At 42.2% G+C, this 16,215-nt stretch overlaps 1 protein-coding gene across 8 annotated transcripts in view; it reads left to right on the top strand.

The window, feature by feature from the left end:
* Window positions 1-16,215, top strand: part of ARID1B (AT-rich interaction domain 1B) — a 445,627-nt gene that overhangs the window by 339,520 nt on the left and 89,892 nt on the right. For all 8 annotated transcript variants that reach the window (XM_050786686.1, XM_050786683.1, XM_050786680.1 and 5 more), the window contains one exon: window positions 1,311-1,400. In XM_050786686.1, coding sequence (XP_050642643.1) covers window positions 1,311-1,400 — 90 coding nt within the window. The remainder of the gene's footprint in view (window positions 1-1,310; window positions 1,401-16,215) is intronic.

Below are 16,215 nucleotides of genomic sequence, written 5' to 3'. Positions count from 1 at the left end.
GCCACGTGGGTAACACACCCATCTTGTAGATCCACAAGAGGGTTGGTTGTTGTACATCGTCAAATACCAGGCTTTGTGCCGAATGTGTCCTGACCTTCGCGGGGGCAAATTGGTGATGATCTTTAGGACATTAACTTGTTTCTTTATTATTTGTATTTCTTTTGAGCAATATGCATGACTGTGGAGCAGTGGGTCTGATGGGGTCAGAGCAGTTAGCCTGATCCAACCAGGTTCTCAGGACCACCACACCAGAGGACTATGCAGTGTTCTTTTTGTGTGCGTATGAGTGTATTTGTGTTTCCAATTTATTGAAGCAAAGGGGGAGGGCAGAAGATAAAATAGCATGGTCCTCATGTCACGAGAGCTAGTGCCTTGAGGACTGTGCTAAATTCAACTGCCTTTTTAATTCCATTACATTTTTAGTCACAGAAATGCATCTAAACCTCTGAGCCAAAAAGTGAGTTGAGATCATCAGCTACCTCTGATGATTTTTAAATTTCAAAATCTCATCTCCTGCCTTCACATGACTCATCTTTCTTTTATCAATATAGTAAGAAGTATCTTCCTTTAAATAATATTATCAGATTGTGATTTATTACGTATTTGTTATGCTCAGAAAGGGATTGAAGGAATACAGATCAGATTCCTATCTTAAGGAGGTTACGTTATATTTGGAAAAGACAAACTGAGCATACATTTAAAACTAGAAATTAAATAGATACTATTGCTGTGTTAGCAATAAAGATCAAAAGAGATGCAGAATAATAGTCCCTTCTTTAGTGATCATATATACTGCATTTTATAGTAGAATTTTTTTTATTTCTTAATGGAGGTCTTCTAAGTTTATGTTAAGTCTCTCATTGACTAATGATGAAGATTTTTTAGAAGTCTATTGATATTACTGTATTGATTGGATATTACCACGAGTAATTGTCGGCCACTCTGCATGCCTGCCCACCTGGAAACTCACGTAAGAGTCAGGAAGATGAGTTTGGCCCAATGGCCCTACATTTTCTGAAATGCCTTGAAAAAGTGTGTGTCAAAAAATTTCAGCTACAGATTGATTCATATATGAGTTTAGGAACTCATTCAGTAACAGCTTTTCAGCAGGTGTGTAGCTAAATATGTTTATTCATGTTTACTCTTTGTTTCCCAGGGAAAAGATGAACTATTACACTCTGAGCTATGTCTTTTTTTAATGGGGCTATACCTTTTGTGATCATAAAAATTAAATGTGTCTTGGTTTTGCATGACTGCACTATTAATGCAAAGGGTTCCCCCATCTCCACTTCCCCTCCTGTGTTTTACAGGTAGTCAGATGCCTCCGCAGCCACCCGGGAGCCAGTCAGAATCCAGTTCCCATCCCGCCTTGAGCCAGTCACCAATGCCACAGGAAAGAGGTTCGTCTCCAGTTCATGTCTTACATGCCTATAGTGCTTTCAGGCGATAAGGCTTACGTGAGTTTGCTTACCTGTGCACCTCCTTATCATGACTTTTTTGAAAGGATGTTATGTTTTCTTATCAGATGGAAGAAACAAACAAAAACCCTTCCAATAAATATGGAGCGGAGGGAGAATGCTTTCTTGCAGGTTGGGTGAAGCTTTGTCAAACTACAGTTCAAGGCCCTAAGAATGTGTGTGTCCACATAGCACCATGAAGCACGGTTCACATGTGACTGTAGTCTGGTATTTGATCTAGTTGTGTAAAAATAACTGTGAATGACTCAACTGGGGTATCAGTCCCAATGCGTATGTACGTGGGTTGGGGGTGAGGGGTTGTGTGTGTTAATACTGGTTATTTCCTGATATTTAATTGTAAGATTTTAAACCCAGAGCAAGACCCTGTCTTAATCAATGGTAAAATCTTAGAACTGGGGCAGACCTAAAACTTTCTATGGCCCCGGTCACCTAAAGCAACTGAGGAGTATAGAGGTTAGGTGTGACTTCCCTTATTCTCAGGAGCTAGTTAGTGCCAGTCCCAGAGAAAAAGAATATGGGCTTTTCTGAAACCTTTGGAGAGAAGTGGCCCCACATCTGCTAGTGCTCTTGACCCTGAGCTCAGTCCTGCCTGTCATCCCTGCCATGCGTTTCTTACGGCCTTGCAGAGACCTTGGGCCCACCCATAGTTACCTCTGTCTTCATTCTCACTTGAAGCAGTAAAGCTACTCTTTGTGGTGGTTTTAATCCAGATTGGTGTACTGAGGAGGTACAAGAAGCCTACCTGTGCACCCCTGGTGCAGTGGCAGGTCACTTCCCTTGCTGTGGGGCAAGGCTCGCCTGCTCCATCCCATACCAAAAGAGAGAAATACCACTGTCCTCCACTCCCCTCCTCTCTCACACAGGCCTGGAGGCCAGAAGTTCCCACCTTGGCAGCTAATATGTACTGAGCTCCTGCTGTTGATAACTTTTTGTATATGAGTTGTAGAGATGATGATTTGCTTCTGATTAGAATTATGATTTCTGATTAGAATTATGAGGTTTAAGTTATTTTACATGTTAAAAACTCAGCAGCATGTTTAGAAAGTAATGTCAATGAAAAGATAGATTTGTTTTATCTACACATCATTTGTGTTGAATTGAAATGTTTCAGTGGGATAAAATGAATTTTTCGTTTTCGAATACCATTACATATTTAACTTTTTATTATAGTGTAAGGTGTAGTTGATAATATAATGTTTTAATAATGGAATAGTTCATGGTTTTTAAACTTTAGAGTATGTGAGAATCATCTGGAGGACTTGTTAAAAGAGATTCCTAGGCCCCACCCCCAAGTTTCCAATTCAGAAGGTTTGAATTGGGACATTTAAAACCTCCATTTTTGGCAAGTTCTCAGATATTGCTGATGCTGGTGACTTGAGGACCGTACCTGAGAACCACTGCCTTCTAATGGTGCAATAATAGGTTTTCGAGGTGGGAGAATCACCTGAGCCCATGGAGGTCGAGGTTGCAATGAGCTGCGATCACACCACTCACTGCACTCCACCCTGAGCGACAGAGTGAGACCCTGTCTCAAAAAAATAAAAATAGATTTTAATAATTGTGTGAATATGTGCATTTGTTTCCCTAAATTCTCTACTGTGACCTGCTGTAAATCATCCTTTCATCCCATATCGTCTCTATAAATTGCTTGATCTGTATTAACTCATGTGGCTCCGGTCATCTTGAAGGCATTATAGAAGTTCATAGTGTGCTGGTGCCAAGCAAGCGTGACTCTGACTAAAATCCTGTTTTGGGTTGTGAGTTGCACCTGTGTTGTATGGTTGGGTCACTGTGGGGAAAAAGGAAATTGTCCTGCACTGGGTGCCTGCTCAGGTCAGGCAGAGAACTGAGATGAAGACTCACCCCATAACCCTGTAACATCACTCTCACAGTTCTTCCTATTTTAACAAGTGTTATAGGGTAAGAGGTCCCTTATTTGAAAGTCTTAAAATTTTAACCTGTATTACTAAGAAGAAAGAAAAGAAAGAAGAAAGAAAGAAAAGAGAAACCCTCTCCTTGAACAATGTCTTTCCCAACCTTTTCCAACAGATACGTGCTTGGGAAATTGGGCAGTGTAGAAAGCCAGATGTGAAAAACAGGACGACAATTAGGAAACTGAGCTAAATCAAACTTTGAGCTTAAATTAACACACTTTCAAGGCAAATTCTAGGCTTTTTAGTGGTACTATTGTATGGAAATTACCATGTTAATATGATTATTGTTTTTCTTTGATTGCCTTTATTATATGTAGTGTAGTTTGGGTAACTGATACCAGATACATAACAATCTGGGTGGTTATAATGACCACTTCCTTTTTTTTTTTTTTTGAGACGGAGTTTCGCTCTTGTTGCCCAGGCTGGAGTGCAATGGCGCATTCTCGGCTCACTGCAGCCTCTGCCTCCTGGGTTCCAGCAATTCTCCTGCCTCAGCCTCCCAAGTAGCTGGGATTATAGGCATGTGCCACCACGCCCAGCTGATTTTGTATTTCAGTAGAGATGGAGGTTTCTCCATGTTGGTCAGGCTGGTCTCGAACTCCTGACCTCGGGTAATCTACCCGCCTCGGCCTCCCAAAGTGCTGGGATCACAGGCGTGAGCCACCGCACCTGGCCATGACCATTTCTTTCAAATAGTAAATATAAATTATATAAGTTGCTAAATGTGAATTGATTTTTATGAATGTGATCTCTAGACCTCCTCTGAAGAGACATTATTATATTGTTATAGTTTGTTTGCACACAGCTATAAAGAACTACTGGAGACTGGGTCCTTTATAAAGAAAAGAGATTTAGCTGACTCGTAGTCCTGCAGGCTGTGGGAGGCCTATGGAAACTTCCAGTCATGGTGGAAGGTGAAGGTAAATGTAGCACATCTCACATGGCAGGAGCAAGAGGAAGAGAGCGAAAGGGGAGGTGCTACACACTTTTAAACAACCAGATCTCGTGAGTTCTCATGAGATAGCACTAGGGGGGTGATGCTAGACCATTAGAAACCACCCCCATGACCCAGTCACCTCCCACCAGGGCCCACCTCCAACATTTGGGATCACAATTCAACATGAGATTTGGGTGGGGACACAAAGCCAAGCTGTATCACTGTGTGCATTCCCTTTTGTGTGTATCTGTTGGTTAGGCAACACCCTGAAAAGGAAAACTTCCTATTTTAAAATGACTGTTATGTTAGAAGATGTTTTGCCTCACATGAGTGAAATTCCCTCCAGCACTGGGTAGCAAGGCTCTAGCGAAAATGGCTTTATTATGTGTTAAAATTTAGGAAAAAATGTTAGCTCCTAATAACCTTTGATCAAATGCCACTTGATCAGGTGTTTAAATGGCAAATGACAGTCACTTTAATGCTTTCATACAATAATAAAACCATATGTTTGTTGGACCATCATTTGGTATGTACCAGCAGCATACACAATGGAAAGTAAATCTAACAAAACTCTTACTAAGAAATTCCCTAAAATTGATCCCCCCATATTGGAAAGTAACTTAACTTTGTTTATACTCCTACAATTGATATATACCCGCCCTGTTTAGGGAAGTGCTGAAAGAAACAGGCCAAGAAATACATTAGTGAGTTAGCGTCTTTTTTAAAAAAAAAGTATGTCAGGCTGGGCATGGTGGCTCACACCTGTAATCCCAGCACTTTGGGAGGCTGAGGCGGGCGGATCACTTGAGGTCAGGAATTAGAGACCGGCCTGGCCAACATGGTGAAACCCCATCTCTACAAAAAACACAAAAAAATTAGCCGAGCATGGTGGTGTGCGCCTGTAGTCCCAGCTACTCGGGAGGCTGAGGCAGGAGAATCACTGGAACCCGGGAGGCAGAGTTTGCAGTGAGCCAAGGCTGCAGTGAACTGAGATCACGCCACTGCACTCCAGCCTGGTCAACAGAGCAAGACTCTGTCTCCAAAAAAAAAAAAAGAAAAAGGTATATCACGGGAACCATAGACCCGGATAGAAAAGATAATGACATTGCTTCTCTACTGCTGAGTGCTAAAATAACCACATTGAACAGTTCTTTTTACACTTAATTTGTTTTAATAAATAAGATTATGATAATAACACTAATATTCCACTGCATACCTACTTTCTTTAATGTACCCACAGGAGATAACATTTTCTTTAATGGCAAGGAATCTAGAAACAATTTGCACAGAGACAAGAGATGATGGAGAGTGAGAGATGATGCAGCCTACTTCTCTCTGGAGGTGCAGTTTTCTGAGTCCTCCCTCCAAGTCCTCATGGGGCAGTGATGCTGGCAACACTGCCCTGGAGCCTAAGTCCCCCCAGTCTCAAGAAGCTGAACCCTTGCTCTGATCTTTCTTCTCTACTTGGTCCTGTGTTCCCATTCAGGAAGGGCATGTGTTGATAAACCATGTACCCTGTGTTTCAGAGGTTCTACAAACCTCTGGTGACAGCAAGGTCAGTGAAGTGCCCGGATTTCCTGACAGCAGTCCTTTGTAAACCTGCAGTCCCTGTCCCCACCTCATCACTTTTTCGGTGCCCATTTTATCTAGTGGTTTTGGTATTGAGTTTTGTCACAGGACATCAGTCACAAATCCATTTCCCCACATGGTACATAGATGAAAAGAACTGTGAGTTTCTACAGTTTGATATTTTCTATGTATAAAAGGTATTTGTGCAAGTAAATATAGACATGGCATCATAGGTTACAAATGGAGGGAAAACTTTAGATGTTTACTGGGCCCTTTACTCTCTTACATAGTGTTGCTTCCTCTACATTTTCTTCTGTTTTCCAGTATAAAACTTGATTTAGTATTGTGCTGCTGGAAGGGTTTTATTTTTTGGGGTTTTTTTTTGTTTGTTTGTTTTGGGTTTTTGGGTTTTTTTTGAAACAGAGTCTTGCTCTGTCGCCCAGGCCGGAGTGCAGTGGCGGGATCTCGGCTCACTGCAAGCTCCACCTCCCAGGTTCACACCATTCTCCTGCCTCAGCCTCCCGAGCAGCTGGGACTACAGGCGCCCGCCACCACGCCCGGCTAATTTTTTTGTATTTATTCACCATGTTAGCCAGGATGGTCTTGATCTCCTGACCTCGTGATCCGCCTGCCTCGGCCTCCCAAAGTGCTAGGATTACATGCGTGAGCCACTGTGCCCAGCGGAACTTCTTTTTAACTAAATAAAGAAAATTAGTTCAAATTTTTTGGTCTTTACTTCTTCATTACTTGTATGAATTTTAAAGAAAAATGGTCAAAACCTCAGTTTAGTATTCTGTAGTAACATATTTGTCATTGGTTTTTATTTTAAACCTCTCTGTAGATCTCATATGGCAATATACAGAATTGTTACTAAGTCACCTTGCCAAAAAATCAAGCAGTGTAAATTAGGCCACCTAAGGCATTGGAGGAACAGTTCAGATAACCTTAAAATACTGAAATGGATCTTACAAAAATTGTAGGTGACAAGTTTACATTTGTTTTATCCTTATTTCTTAATCTTTATATGTCTTGAAATTCGAAAAGAACAATAGGAAACGGCTTAGTAATAGGTTGTCCTCTTTCTCAGGAAGTCTTGGAGGGAATACGGAATAGTCATCTGAGTAGATAAATAAGTATAATAATTATTAACATTAAAGTTACCACATTTTTAACCCCAATGACACGCTAAGCTTAATGAAACTAACAAATGCCCTTCTAGTTTATTGGATTAGCAATTAGGTGAAAATGCTGAAAGAAAGCTTATTTATTTGGACAGATGTAGAGAGGTCAGAATTAATTTTTCGAAAACCTTCTAATTGAATTCCCTTTTAATTTCACAGTGGTGTCTAGTTAAACATTCATGTTAATACCGGCGATTTTCTGAAGGTCTGAACTAGATCTGGATTCCCAAAACCAACACAGGTTATTTAACCCTTTTCATCTCGTGAGCCAGCAGGGACTTTCCTAGTGTAATCCCACAGTATTTGAATAATTAGAAGGTAGTAATCAGGATTTAATTAGTCCTTGAGATATGCCGAAGCAGAACCCCTAAGAACTTCCCCTTTCGGACATGGATGTGAGCAGAATGGATGCTGCTCCAGGACTGTGAGGCACGAGGAAATGTATTCTGTTGCTGGAGGCAGTTCTCTGGCACCGTTGTGTGGCCATCAGATCGGTGCTGCAAGCATCCTGGGTGAAATCTTCCAGAATTACGGAATAACAGCCCCCAGCCTTCATTGCTGCCCATCTTCCAACCTACACAAGGACTGGCTTTTCCTCTCCACTGTTGAAAAAGAGGAGTTGTAGTCAAAGCACGCTGTACCTGATTGAAATTGGCTTTTGCTTATCGGTGGCATCAACATTAGGTGAGCTGGGCGAGTTGTGTATTTTCTCTATAGTTCTATACATTTCTCTATAGTTCTATAGAGAAAATAGATAACAAAATGTTGTGTTGTTCTAAGCCTCTGGTATTTTGTCCAGCCAAACATAGGGATCTTGACAGCTGTTTGTCAGCAGAATCACAAAAATCTCATCTTTGGAATCTGATGTTCGCAGAGTAATATTTATCAGTAGCTGCACTTTTATAGATACAGACAGTGCCATTACCCAGCAAAGTGTGTAGCAGATGGGGTTTGATCAGGCATTTAGAGGTTCTTTTTGCATATTGCCACAAAAGGTGAATCAAAATTTCTATACTTCAAAAGTCTGAGGTTTCAAACTTATTTTATCTAGACCGAACAGTCTTCATTATTGAATATTTCATTATTCAATATGTCTTCATTTTTTATATGCTGCTTCTGTTATTAACCCCAAATGTTAACTGCCTTGGTATAATTTTATTCCCACAAATTAATGGTATATTTTAGCTTCTTTACAAAGTCTGAATAGAATTCCTCATCAAATTTCGAGTCACATTCTGTTTACATAGGGCACATCTTTTGGCTGGGGGCAAATCCTTCTCTTACCTTTTCATGCAATCAGGGGAAGAAGAGAATGAATTCATCGTCTTCCTATGAGTTGGACTGAGCTTCCCCAGGGCCTGCATGGCCCTCGGTGTTCATCGCCTGCCAGGGACCCCCATATCGGCAGCAGACTAGGGCTTCACAGATGCTCAACAGAGACTGAGCTGGACAACTAAAGCCATCCAGCTCTCTCACCCTCTCATAGCACAGGACAACCAAACTAGAAAATCTTTACTGTTGTGGAATTAAGAAAGCTTACAATTTTACCGATAAATACTGTATGTCATTTGCTGTAACATAGTGTTTGTCCCTGTGAACTCACTGTTAGTATTTGGATCTTACACAAGATTAAAGCTACCGCTGCTGCTCCCCACTGCCCCTTTCTTCCCAGATGCATTTCCATGACTGCACAGCCCTACAGTGGGTGTCAGTATGGGCCACAGCCCTTGCACCTGGAGCCTGGCACTAAATGGATTGTGCTGAGGCCCCTCCCCAACCCCAACCATGCTCTTTATGACCCAGGGGCATTTAGATAAAAATAAGTACAATTTTTATGTATGTATGTATGTATGTATGTATGTATGTATGTATGTTGAGACGGAGTCTCTCTCTGTCACCCAGGCCGGAGTGCAGTGGTGGGATCTCAGCTCACTGCAAGCTCCGCCTCCCGGGTTCACGCCATTCTCCTGCCTCAGCCTCCCAAGTAGCTGGGACCACAGGCGCCCACCATCACGCCAGGTTAATTTTTTGTATTTTTAGTAGAGACGGGGTTTCACCGTGTTAGCCAGGATGGTCTCGATCTCTTAACCTTGTGATCTGCCCGCCTTGGCCTCCCAAAGTGCTGGGATTATAGGCATGAGCCACCGTGCCTGGCCGAAATTTTTTTATTGTTGTCAACTAGTTTCATGGTGATATTTTTACCAAAAGTTATTTTTTTAATTTGAAAATGACTCTTGAATATCTTAATTGACCTAATTCCTTAATATTCAGGAATAGATTAACAAGTCAGTACTGAAATGAAGGAGACCACCCAGATAATTGTTAAGGAGCTGGAAGTGGGGTTTGATACTTTTTTCTGTTTTTGCAAACTACAGAAATCATTTTGTTCCTCTTTCTATTGGATTCCCAGTTGTAAGTGTGACAGTAAATCTGCAGATGCTGAGATGTTTCATAAGATATACTGGTTGTCAGAAAATGTTCTCTTAATCTACCTTCCTAGTCTTAAAGAGTAAATGCATCGTTTTCCTAATGTATGCTGTGTAAGTTTATAGATCACTCTGGTAGGGCATCAACAATAATCTACCCTCACCCCCAGATGCAATTAATTTAGCCTCTGCTCTTAATTGAAGATCCCTTCTTTGTGATGTGTGAAAGATGAAAATAAACTCAAATGGGAGGCTTTATACAAAAGAGAATATCTCGGCACCACTTTGGAAAGCTACTTCTAATTTCTTCAGCCTCAGAACTCTGCCTTTGTGCGAGACTGTGGACCAAGCCAAAGCTAGTCAGTGACGAAGGCAGTCATGGCCCAGCACTTGTGTTAGGTTTATCATTAAGTTCCTTTTAAACCTGCTGTCCAGAAATAGGTGCATCTCAAGGCTGGGAAAACAAATGTCACACACAATAAGAGTCCATTTATATTCACTGAGGAATCATCAGTGGAAATTTTAGAACATTTTAAAAGAAGCATATTTTGTTACTTTTGTTATATACAGTAATTTTTTGAATTACAAATTAAAGTGGGCTTTTAGTACTTAATACTCATTTGTAATTGGCTCATTACTCTTCATTGAAAGTATTTGAGAACATCTGGATCTTAGGTAAATTCATTGATTTATAACAACACTTTTTCCTGTTCCTTTTGTGTTTTTTCTGTCTCAGTGAAAAACCATTGTCTTTTTCCAAAACCAAAAATTCAGAAGCCATCCTTGATGCGTTTTTCTCCCCCATCTGCCCCAAACTAATTAGTCAAGTTCCACCAACTCTTCCCCAGTAGAGGTTTCCACACACCCCTTCTCCGTACCCACTGTCACCACTCTAGTCCAGACACCTAGTTAACCTCACAGCCTCTTCGCTGTTCCTCCTGTCCCCAGCCTCATGCCCTTGAGATCATATTCCACCTCCACAGACCAATGAGAGCATATCATTCCTCACCATCTGTGCCTTTAGTCACTTGCCTGTGCCTTGGATAAAGGTGCACTGACCTGTGTGGTCAAGGGCCTGTCCTTATCCAGCCCCAGCCTCCTTTGCTGGCCTCCTTGTCATCACACTGCTTTCTCTCTCAAACACCTGCCACACTGAACCTCTTGGAATCTTTATATAAACTCTTCTCTCCAACTGGAACACTTCTGCAGCCATCCCACCTCAGCCGCACCCTTACCAGCCCTGTGGGTCTTCTTACCTGTGTGTCTTGTCCTAATTCTTCAGATCCTCAGCCTGGCTCTTAAGGTGTTTGAGTCAGCGTTTGTTGGGTGAACAAAGGAAGGAAGCATAACCAGTCACGGTGCTGCCCCTGTGGGCTAGGCGCCCTCTGAAGCAGCCCAGATGTGTACATCATTGGTGACCCATTAACAGCTGGGATTACAGTTGATTCGCAGTTGAACTGTCTTCCAGACTCTAGAACTCTGCGAGTGAAGGGACCATGGCCTTGTCAGTTTCAGAACTCCAGGGCCTCATGTTGTACCTTCTCATTTTAATCTGCAGGGACTTTAGAATCAGAAGATCTGGGTTTAGGTACAAGCTTTATCACTAACTAGTTTTGTATCCTTGGACTATTTGTGAGATGAGGATCATGGATAAATTGCACAGTTCAAATAAGATTTTGTATCTAACAGTAAAAATTGCAAAGCACCATGAACATGGTAAATGTAAGATCAGGTTCAGATACCTCAGGTGAGACCTGGGTCGAAAACCTTAAAAAGTAGTTTCTCTGCTTCTCCAGCACATAGTGACATACATACATTGTCTTTGTCCTCAGCACTGAAGCAGACTTTTGCAGCTAAAACTTAAAAGATTTGTGTAAGGAATGACTGGACCTTCTGCCCCCATCTGCCGTCTGGGTGCTCAGTCTGACCCCTCTCCGCACTCTCGTTTGCCCAGTGATAGGTGGTGTAAGTTTCAGGAGCAGTCAGCAGCGGAGAGGAGGGTGTGGGGTGGATGGGGACAGCTTAGAGGTTGCTGTGCCCGGCTCCAAGTATCCGACAGGGAGCAGTTTTGCCAGTTAACCTAACAGCACAGCTGGTGCCACGCGGGGGGCCTGGGTTAAAGCCTTGAACGGGCCATTAGTTTCTGTCTTCCTCAAAGCAGTTCATGTTGTGAAGAGAGGAAGGCAGGCAGATAAACACTGAACATAGTTAAATGTAACGAGAATATATTTTTTTAATCTATTTTTCTCTCCAAATGGGGATGTGACACCTATTTGTGAAGAGAAGCGCCTCTGCCTGTATTTCTGAGTGGACACACCGCAAAGGTGGCATGGTATGTAACCGTGGCACACACACATGGCAAAGCCGCTTTTATTGGACTGAATTTTTAACAGATGCCAACATGAAAATAAACTGTCCATGTGCCAAACGAAAGACGTGCTTGCTTTTTGGTGGTTTCTGTTACCTTGGACGTCTTGTTGATATCCTGACGATGCTGTAGTTCTCTGCTAGCTGACGAGGCACCTTTGATGAAGAAATTAAAGTTTTCTGTAATTGATTTTGTGCTCTCCTGCATTGGCCTGGCCACGCATGCTTTCTGGCTTTGCTGGTTTCTCTTTCATGGGTAGGATGAATGGTGACTTGGGTTTCCTGCGTGACTCTACTTTTTCCAACAGAATTTAAAGTCTCGAATGCTTACATTGCAGAATTTGTTGTGTCCCATGAAGAGGAAAAGAATACACAATTTGGAGGCTAAACAAGATCCATGTTAAAATTCCTCCCCGTTTAATTTTCCCAAATTTCCTAGTTTTGCTTTCACTTTTTATTTGACTTTGTTTCTAACTCAGTTTTGTAACACCCTTCAAACTTGGAGATATGTTTTCATTGGATGGTACTTTAATTGGACCTATCCCTGGCGATTTTGGAGCTTTGACAACATTGCCCTGTTTAAGTTCATGGAGCTCCATCACTGTTTCCTTTAGGTCGTCTACCCGCAAATATGCTTTAAGGACTCAGTTTACTTTTAAAATTAAATACAGTTTCGTTGTATTTTTGAAAGTTTCTGTAGCGCTTCAAAAGATAGGTCTCTCTTTTAACTGGGGAAGAATTTTTCTGTCTTCCTACTACACAAAAATACTCATTTTTTTCTTCTCTTATGTAGAAGATGTGATTTGCTTATAAGGACGTCATAAATCAGTTTCTTTAATTTTTTTTTTTTTTTTTTTTTTGTCTGCTAAGATTTAGAAAGCAACACTGGATCTTTGCTATAAAGATTATCTCTTTTACAAATAAGAGAATCATATCTAGCTTTTTTTTTTTTTTTTTTTTTTTTGCTGAGGCGGAGTTTTACTCTGTCGTCCAGGCTGGAGTGCAGTGGCGCAATCTCTGCTCACTGCAACCTCCACCTCCTGGGTTCAAGCAGTTCTCCTGCCTCAGCCTCCCAAGTAGCTGGGATTACAGACACGTGTCACCACGCCCGGCTAACTTTTGTGTTTTTAGTAATGACGGGGTTTCACCATGTTGACCAGGCTGGTCTTGAACTCCTGACCTCAAGTGATCCACCCGCCTCAGCCTGCTAAAGTGCTGGGGTTACAGACGTGAGCCTCCGCGCCTGGCCCACATATAGCGTTTTTATAAACTAGGGAAAGTCTCCGCTAAACAAACCACAGATAGGACACTGCTGCAGAACACACTGGAAAGGTCTGGAAAACTCACTTATCTAAGAATAACACAGGGACATGTTTTAGAAATGGTAATTTGTTTACCACTGGGTCTTAAGCACCTGTGACAACGACTGGCTTGTCATTAGGCCAGCTAGGCCAGTTTTCCAAGAGGGCAGTGAAGAGATTTCTTGTTTTTAATTGATAGAAGAAAAATGTCTTTTGGCTTAGTCTTTAACACAGGTCTCCATAATAGAGATTGAAGTAGCGTTTTCCCTAGACTTACGTGAACACCGCTTACATTGCCATGTAACGAGAATGGATTGTTGGAGTAGGAATTTTTCACTGATGCTAATATTACTATTCACAGGAGAATGCCCCTAAATAAAACAGTCCTTTCAAAATGCAGGCTGAATGACTCCACGGAATATCCTGGCAGCCCACCACTACCCCTGTCTTTAGCTATTAGATATACCAAATATGGAATTCAAACAGTTATCAAGTTGTATTATAATCCATTATCTAAATTAACACCATGTGACGTCGGAATGAACTTGAGGACAAGTGATTCGCCCCTTAGCAGGTGGTGGAAACGAACCTGCCCAGGTCGGGCTTATACCTTCACACAAGCTCTGGGGCAGCAGAACCTGCCAGGGCACCGTTTCCTAGGCCAGGGTCCTGCGTGCTCTAACTTACAGCTAGAAAGAGAACGGTCTTCTTTTTTTTTTTTTTTTTTTTTTTTTTTGAGTTGGAGTCTTACCCTGTCCCAGGCTAGAGTACAGTAGCGCGATCTCGGCTCACTGCAACCTCTGCCTCCCAGGTTCAAGTGATTCTCCTGCCTCAGCTTCCCAAGTAGCTGGAATTACAGGTGCCCACCACCACACCCAGCTAATTTTTTTTGTATTTTTAGTAGAGACCAGGTTTCACCATGTTGGCCAGGCTTGAACTCCTGACCTCAGGTGATCCACCCGCCTCAGCCTCCCAAAGTGCTGGGATTATAGGTGTGAGCCACCACACCTGGCTGGGAATAGTCGTCTTAGTTCAGACTGATTTTCCTTTAATCCCCACAAAAAACCTAATGGGTTGTTCCATCCATTAAGACAAACGTTTATCAAGCTACTCACTGCCATGGGTGCTTGAGATCCCATGGTAACCAGAAGTCAGGGCCCTTCTCCTGACATTGAGAGTCTATTCAGGTACTTGACGGGGATTTTGAGATCTCTCTCTCTCTGTCTGTCTCTCTCTCACATACACACACACACACACACACACAGAGAGAGAGAGAGAGAGAGAGAGAGAAGCAAACTCTGGGGAATCTGCCAGATCAGGAAGGATGTATGCTGCATCTTAGGCCGCCCAGAGCTAATCAGTACTATAGCTGTTGGTTGAGTGGCCTAAAACTGACAAGCTGAGCTTTTCTGAGCCAAATAACATGGCCGGCCAATTATTCCTGGAACCATTTATCTGGAAGGGCACAGGGCTTTCTGCATAGTGAGCTAAGTGAGGCAGGATCCCCCTCAGCTCTAGCTGGCCTTGTAGAGGAGGTGTGGGACAGGCAGGCCCAGCCCAGAGCCACCGCTCCCTCGGGGCAGCCTCGGAAGGCGTGCCAGGAGGCCCACAGGTGTGGCATTGCACCTCCAGAGATTAACCACCATCCAGGGACTTCGCAACATTTTCTGGCTTCACTGATGAATGGCATGTAGGGAAACCTGGCAAGAGAAATTAGTTTGGAAACTTGGAGTCATTCACACAGGAAATAAATGGTAGAATGCATTAAAAATAATATGAATAATAGTAGCTATCATTTATTAAACCTCTAGTGTGTGCAAGCACTGAGCTGTGTGCTTTACACATTTTCTCATTTAATCTTACAAGGTAGGCTCAGTTGTCATCCACATTTTTCAGAAAAGGAAAGTGATGCTTTGCAGTTACTTACGTGCCCACAGCTGCTGAACTAGTAAGTGGTGAAGCCACAATTTGGCCCAGGCAGTTGATCTGCAGAGCCCTCACTCCTCACAGCTTCGCAGTGGCTGTGGAGATGCACAGGGTGGATGCGTCTGATAGATATTTAGACCATGGAAATAATTGTGCTTTCTGGCCTAGTAGACTCGTTTTTCTTCCTTGCCTTGCTGTCAGCTATCAGTTATTCCTTCTCACAACAGTCCTTTCTTGGACAGCTGTCTCCCTTTCCTCAGAAATGATTCTTTGAAAACACCGTGAGATGAAGAACGAAACAATCCAATTTATTAAGCTGCTTTTGTAAAGTGAAAACAAATGGGTCAGAATGAAGATGGTTTATTGTGTTCACTAAGACAACATGTTTTTGGTTCTACCTCTAGGCCAGATACCTTGCTTGGGCAGATGAGAGGAGAGTGTGTTTTAGAGCCTCTGGAACTTGTAGTCTGATGAGAGAGACAGTTGCGCAAAAAACGATAGCAGTGTACTAACTGCCTGGCCACAGTTAACATTTGTGGTGCTTTTCAAGCATATAAAAGTGACTGCTTTCCTGGAAGGGCAAGGAGTGTCATGGAAGATAGCAGTAACAGAGTCATACAGAACAGGTGTACATCAGCTGTATGAAGGCAAGTGGCCTTCTAGGCACATCTGTAAAAACAGCTGCAGCAAAGGACACAGCACACCAGCTTGTTTTTTAAGCTATGCCTCCCATTAATGGATCTTTCCATGGTATGTAAAATATCAGAGTGTAGTAGTACATAATAAAGGTCGACATTGTTTTGGGAAATGTAGAGTGTATGTGAATAGTATGTGTAAGTATGTAAATATATACTCAGGCACATTGGATCATGACATAAAATATGTCTCTAAAGTATGGATTGTTGAAAAAAAAGAAGTTTGAAAGTGGCCTCACAAATCAACCTCTGTGAGCCTCAATGTCTTTAGGTTGATTTGAAGATGAAATGAACAAGCTGTTAGCATATAATATATGCTCATTAAAGATCAGCTGCTCATAGGCCAGGGAATGGCACCTTACCTAGAACCTGAGAATGCAGATTTGCTAAGTTTATACATA

Source organism: Macaca thibetana, chromosome 4 (genome assembly GCF_024542745.1).
Source record: "Macaca thibetana thibetana isolate TM-01 chromosome 4, ASM2454274v1, whole genome shotgun sequence".
NCBI classification, from domain to species: domain Eukaryota; kingdom Metazoa; phylum Chordata; class Mammalia; order Primates; family Cercopithecidae; genus Macaca; species Macaca thibetana.
Note: the sequence above shows the minus strand (reverse complement) of the source record. Positions and strands in the feature narration are given on the sequence as shown.